Raw genomic sequence first — 7,079 nt, 5'->3', positions numbered from 1 at the left:
GGTATAGGGTTTATAGTTAGGGTATAGGGTTTAAGGTTTAGGGTTTAGGATTTTTTTAAAGGGATTAGGGTTTAGGGTTTAGGGTGTAGGGTTTAGGATTTAGGGTATAGGGTTTAGTTTTTAGATTTAAGGGTTTAGGGTTTAGGGTTCAGGGTNTATTTTTTATTTGAACGACCCTTGGGGGGGTCAGGGGCTTAGCAACACCCCCAGGCCTTACCATAAATAAAAACGAGCAAAGTACACGGAGGGGGACATAAACCTAACCTCCAATCCTATGGTGGTTCATTAGTCGACCTTCCTACTAAGGATAGTCAACTTATCCCCATTCTAAAAAAGGAAACTCTAGATTCTAAGTACCTACAAGAGAGGACTCCTCTCGATACAAAAAATCTAGAATTCATAAATAAGGGAGACTTTCCCTTTACAAGTAGATAATATAAAACTCTAGACCTATTCAAATAACTATGTTTTTCAATCATAGTTACGATGAAGAAGTTTGTGTTCAATTCAAGGTGGTTCTTTGATCCTCTTGATTTTCCTCCTCATGAAGCTTGCCATTTCGATCATGTCTAGTTGATAATAGGCTCTTACTTCTTTTGGTAGTTGCTGGCTGTTGCAGTATATTTGAGGACAAGTGAGCTTATGACTTTGTTTTGATAAGGAGTCGGCCACAAAGTTAGCTTCCCTGTAGGTGTGTGTGCACCGAAAGTTGTGTGTTTGCCTGATGAGTTCCTGAAGTTGCTGTAGTTGTATGCTGATGCACCATGGAGGTTTGGCTCTCTGCTTGATCCAGTCCACCAGCAGCTGCGAGTCCACTTCCAAGACAACATTCTTGTATCCCAGTTGAAGTACCCATGTCATGCCAAAGATGGCTGCACCTATTTCAGCTTGGTTGTTAGTGCCCTCCCCCAAAGGAGTAGCAAAAGCTAATAGCATTGCTCCCATTTGATCCCTTAGGATGCCACCTGTTCCAATTCTGCCCGGGTTGTTTAATGCACTGCCGTCTGTGTTGATTTTGACCCAACAATCTGATGGCTTTATCCATTTAACGAGTGTCACTTTGATGTCCTGAATGCAATTCTCCCCCAGCTGAAACAATTCCTTCCAATTTGAAGGCCATTTGATTTGGGGGAAGTTTGTAGTCATTAGTTTGTAATTGTCCTTGTAGATTGCATATTTGACTCGACTAATATTGGACGATTTGCCTCCGTATTTACTAGCACAGCGATTCTTCCAAAGGTTCCAACAAATGAATAATGGTATCGCTTGTAGTAGTAGCTTGTGTGCTTCATTGTTGTGCTTCGCTGACCACCATTGTATGATGAGTTGATTAAGTGAGCTGTGATCTGTGATGATTCCAGCAGCATCTGCAAAGCTTCTCCACACGTATGTCGCGAATTGTCCTGTGTTGAATATGTGCTCTATCGTGTCGAGGCCAGACCTGTTACAACAACAGAAACAGCTTGCTGGCTCAATGCCAAAGCTGGTTAGTTTTTCATTAGTAGGGAGTTTGCCTCTTAAGGTTCTCCACAAAAGAAATGAAACTTTAAAAGGGATACACTTATGCCAAACGAAAGAATTGAATTTGGTCTTGGTCCTCTTTTCTCTAATCTCGTTCCATGCAGAGGAGCAGCTGAAGTTCCCATCCATGCATGGTTTCCATATTGCTAAGTCTGGAAGTTCCTGCTGGTTGGAGAAATTTGTGGAGAGGATGCTGGTCAGCTGACTGCGAGGTGGTTGTTGTAGAAGCTTGTTCCAGTTCCACTGTCCATCAAGTCGAAAATCTGCCACTGTTGTGTTGTTGAATCTGTTGCTATTGGTAGAGTAGTGAGCAAGAGGTCCACTGCCCAGCCAATTATCCCACCAAAAAGAGCAATTGCCAGAGTTGAGCTTCCATTGAATGTGTTTTTCGATTTGGAGCTTGTTGTGCATAAGATGTTTCCATGTTAGTGACTCCCCTGTATCCCATTTCTTGCTAATTGGGTTAGACCTTTGGCAATATTTAGCCTTCAAAAAATCCCCCCAAAGGGTTTGTTTGGATCTGAAGATCCACCACTGTTTGTATTGGAAGGCTAAACACACATCTTTGAGGTTCCTCATACCAACACCGCCTTCATCGTACGGGAGGCTTAAATTTTTCCAAGACGACCAGTGATATTTTTTCCTCTCATTCCTCCATCCCCAAAAGAAGTCAGCCGTAATGCTTTGGATCTGCCTGAGGACAGTGACTGGAGGCGTTACTGAGGCTAAAAGGTGAATAGGTAGAGAGTGTAGAACATGCTTGACAAGGATTGCTCTACCACCATAACTTAAAAGCTTAGTTTGCCATCCTGTGATCCTGCATAAAACTTTGTTAATAAGGTCAGAAAAATAGATGATCCTAGGCCTACCAACAAATAGGGGGCAGTCGAGGTACGTGATAGGGCCCTCCTTTTGCCTGAAACCTGTGATTCTTTTGATTCTATCTTTTGTGTTGTTGAATGCACATGAGTGAACCATGAAATGACTTTTCTCGATGTTAACTGCTTGGCCTGAGGACTGCTCATAGGACTGGAGAGTCTGCATGATAAGCTGCAGTGTTTTCTGTCGTCCTGAGGTGAAGAGGATAATATCATCCGCAAAGCTTAAGTGATTTACTTGGGGGCCTCTAGGTTCCATGAAGAAACCATGGTATTCGGGGTTATTGTACAGCCTGTTCAGTGATCTGGAAAGTACCTCTGCACCTAAAATAAATAGGGCAGGAGATAACGGGTCGCCTTGCTTGAGTCCTCTCGTGGATTGAAAGAAACCATGTCTTTTGCCATTGACAATAATAGAGTACCATTTGTTAGCCATGATTCTCCAAATCATATCGATAAGAACTTCATCAAATCCCATCCTTCGTAATACCAAACATATATAAGACCAAGAAACCCTGTCATACGCTTTAGCCATATCCAGTTTAATAATAGCATTGCTTCCAATGTTAGGTTTCTTAATTTGATGGATAATTTCTTGGGCCAGCATAATATTTTCTGAAATACTTCTCCCTTTGACGAACCCTGACTGATTAAGGGAAATCAAACTAGGTAGAATAGGACTTAGTCTAGAACTTACTAGTTTAGAAATAATCTTACTAGTGAAGTTGCTTAGACTAATAGGCCTGAATTCTGACAGTTTGTTAGGATTTTTCACCTTAGGGAGGAGCACAATGCAAGAGTGAGAGAAGTACTTGGGAATCATTTGACCACAAAAGAATGCATGAATTACACCAAGAAGATCATGTTTGATAATATGCCAACACTTTTGAAAAAAATGTCCATTCATCCCATCAGGACCAGCTGCAGAGTTAGGGTTCATGGAGAATACTACTTCCTTTAATTCATCCATATTAGGCATAGCAGTAAGTCTATCATTATGCTCCTGGTTGACCATCTGTGGTATACAGTCCAGGACATCCTCATTGATGACTTTGTTATCTCCTGTGAAGATTTTCTGGAAATGGTCGCAGGCAGCTTCAGCAATTATCTCATCTCCCTGTATCCATTCCCCATCCTCCCTGATAATTTTATGAATAAAAAGCCTTCTTCTTCTTCCCCTTATCAGGGAGTGGAAGTATTTTGTATTGCAGTCACCTTCCTTGAACCAATGTATCTGTGCTTTTTGTTTCAAAATGGAGTCTTCTATCTTCAAGAATTTGATATACCTAGCATTGAATTCATGAAGTAAAGATCTATTACTCTCACTAGGCTCTTGAATCAGCTGCTCCTCCATTGTTTTGACCTTCTCCTTAAAAGCCCTGACTTTAGCAAAAATGTCCCCAAATTCCTCTTTGGACCAATTGCTAAGAGTGTTGGACAATCTCTTCATTTTCTGATGAAATTTCCACATGTTGTTGCCTTCAACATTCCTGTCCCAGCAAGCTTTAACAATATCAAGGAATTTAGGTTGGTCTGTCCAGCAATTAAGAAATTTAAAGTATTTGATATGATCATCTTCCCTAGTTTCCATTTCCATTAATAGAGGACAGTGATCTGACCCTACAGAGGGTAAATGGGTGATAGTAGTCTGAGGCATTTTTTCCAGCCAGGCATCATTAACAAGAGCTCTGTCCAGCCTTTTCCAAACTCTCTGTTGTATACCCCTGTTGTTGGACCAAGTAAATTTCTGTCCACTGAAGCCTAAGTCTATAAGACCACAGGCCTCAATAACAGCAATGAATTCTAAACTTTTTCTCATGTTGTAAGGAACCCCTCCCAGCTTTTCTTCAATAGAAGTAATAACATTGTAATCTCCCACCGAACACCAGGGCTTATCAGTATCTGCAGAGTGATGTAACATTCTATCCCATAAAGGCCTCCTGAGGTGGTCCTTACATTTGGCATACACAAAAGTGGTGATGAGGTGGTTTTGGAGTTCATTGTGGCTAAAATCACAAGTAATTTGTTGCTCATCCTCCTCTAGTATTACACAGTCAATGTCCATGTTCCAAAAGAGCCAGATTTTACCATTGCGATTACTCACACCATGCTCCATAGCTAACTGATTTTGAACACTTTGAATGTGAGTATTGTCTGAGAAAGGTTCCAGGATGGCTATGATAGATAATTGATGCATCTTCTTGAGCATTTTGAGTCTTTCGATTACACCTTGGGTGTTGATCCCTCTCACATTCCAAATAATTGTACTAATCATTGAGATGATGGGGAAGTAAACAGCCTAGTGTTTGGTCTGCCAGCAGTGACAGTATTGATATCCTAAACTTGGAATTTGAATCTCTCATGGTGTATCCCTCTAGGTGATAAGCCCTGACTATTAGCCACTTGCTGAATTTCTTCTGCAAAGTCTTTATCCGGATGAGGACTAAAAGCTCTAATAAGAAGCTCACTGGTCTCATCATCATCATCAGGGTCTTTGAGGGATTGATTATCCACATCCGGTTCATCCTCTGAATTATCAACTGCATATTCATCTATTATAGGACCTGTGTTCAGTTGACACTTTGCAGACCTGTCATCAGGAGGGACATTAATTGGAGGGTTCATGTATTGTGTTTGTAAAGGGGTAATATCCATGCCCAACTGATCATCAACCATAATAAACCTCTTGCAGACTTTCCCTTCTTTTTGTTGTTCCCCCTACTGTACATTGTTCTGCTGTGTGCTCTGTCTTTTTTTAGCTGCCTCCCTCTTTTTCTTACTTGGTTTATTCTTGCTCTTGGGAGTATTTCCTTGGTTGCTAGTGCTTGCTTTGGCTCCCATATCTTTTGCCATGGCTCCTTTATTCTGTTTATCTGCAGGTCCTGCCCTTACTTGCTGCTTTTCCTTAATATTTTCAGTACTAATTCGTTTCTCTGATCCTGATTGTACCTGTTGCTGTACCTGTTGGTGGGACTGGACAGTAGTGGTAGCAGGAGCTCTAAGGTCAGGACTATGGTCAAGGTGTGTACCCTCATGCATAACATGAGGCAAATTCCCCCCTTTGGACCCCTTTTCCTGCATGTTAGTGTGGCTCTCCTGACGTCCCCCATCCATCCCTCCTTCAACTTCAGCAGTAACATTAGGAATTAAAATACTGGGGTTGGTGGGAATTGGGAGCATTGAGTCAATACCTGTGCTCTTATTATTTGCTTGGATTCCTGTTTGCATGATCTGTTCTTTTTGGTTGTGGTTTGTTTTCGACATGCTTTGTGATTCATGTGTTGCTTTCCCTTCATTGTTGTTATGTCTCTGAATATCTGGAGGCTGTTTTTCCTGCATGCTAAGGTTAGAAAAAAGATTATGATCAGAAATATTATTTATACCTTTTTGCTGAGTCATGGGTTGTGGTTGATCTCTTGACACTTTGTTCTTTGGTGAGGTTGGTCTCCACACTGCCTTCTGTGTTTTCTCCTCCTGTGATTTGTTGTTTCTTCTTCTTGACACATGCCATTCTTCATCTTTTTGCTGTTCAGGTAATAACTGGTTCTGCCCTTCGTTGGTGTTTTGATTTTGTTGTTCCTCTTGCTCCCTTGGCCTGACTTGTCTATGCTCCTTTCCCTGCTGCCCCTGCTCACTATTATTTATGGTTTTCATCTCTGCTCCTAATTCTTTTCTACGTTTGAGATCCTCATCTCTTATTTTGAAGTTGCAGTTCCCTATCATGTGACCTTGATGCTTGCAGTAGGCACAGTAGGGAGGGATATTCTCATATTCGATTGGTTGCCATCTCCCTATGGTGAGGTCTTCCTCATCTAAGCCTATCCAAACATGTCGAGGTCTAGCTTTGGTGAGGTCGACTTGGACTTTTACCTTGGCCATACTAGCTCTAGTTCGTTTAATAGAAGCTGTATCCAGATAAAGGACTTTGCCCACAGACTCCAGCAGAGGGGTGATGAATTCCTTCTTGAAGCAGTGCCAGGGCAGTCCTGGTAACAGCACCCATATAGGAACAATAGGTGTTTCTTCCTCTGGCCTAAAATTAGGGGACCAGGCTTGTATTCTCATGAGTTTGCCCTCGATGGTCATTCTTTGTTGCGTCCAAACAGTATTGTAGTCCAATTCATTTTCCAAATCAATGAACACATGCCTAGCATTATAATGAGCAATATTGACCCCCCCATTCAGCTGAGTTTGTTGGATGAAGCTCTTCCTGATCAGTTCTATCTTGGGCATAGTGTTACTGAATTTACCTATAAGAGTATATTTACAGTCCACAGCTAGCTTATTCATGAAATCATCCATGGCGAAGATCACAGCAGGTTGGCCTTGTTTAGTAGTGTGTTTGGGCGGCACAAGTTCTATAGTAGTAGTTTGCGTAGCATGGATCTGTCTGAGCCTAGCAGCAAGAGTCTGCACCACTGTGTACGGGGCAGGTTCGACATTCTGATTCTGCTTGGTATTTTGGTTCGCGTTGGGATTGCTGGGCTCTTTGGACTGATTGGCTTGGTGTATTTGTTGGTTCTGCTGATTAGAATTGGTATGCCTATCAAAATTGCTAGAGAGTTTAGGAAAATCTCTATGATAGTTATTTGGTTGAGTATTCCCTCCTTGATCAGCTGGTTGAGCAACATTTTTATCTCTCACAATACATTGAATCCGATTAACTTGCTGCTGGGATTC

The 7,079-nt window shown here is 41.7% G+C and overlaps 1 protein-coding gene across 1 annotated transcript; it reads right to left on the bottom strand.

The window, feature by feature from the left end:
- Positions 1-507: 507 nt before the first annotated feature.
- Positions 508-4,515, bottom strand: LOC125870143 (uncharacterized). Its single transcript, XM_049550488.1, has one exon. The coding sequence runs from the start codon at positions 4,513-4,515 to the stop codon at positions 508-510; it is 4,008 nt and encodes a 1,335-aa protein (XP_049406445.1).
- Positions 4,516-7,079: the final 2,564 nt, after the last annotated feature.

The sequence above is a fragment of the Solanum stenotomum genome, chromosome 7, assembly GCF_019186545.1.
Source record: "Solanum stenotomum isolate F172 chromosome 7, ASM1918654v1, whole genome shotgun sequence".
Lineage (NCBI taxonomy): Eukaryota > Viridiplantae > Streptophyta > Magnoliopsida > Solanales > Solanaceae > Solanum > Solanum stenotomum.
The sequence above is the reverse complement of the archived record's forward strand: the minus strand, read 5'-3'. Positions and strand labels throughout refer to the sequence as shown.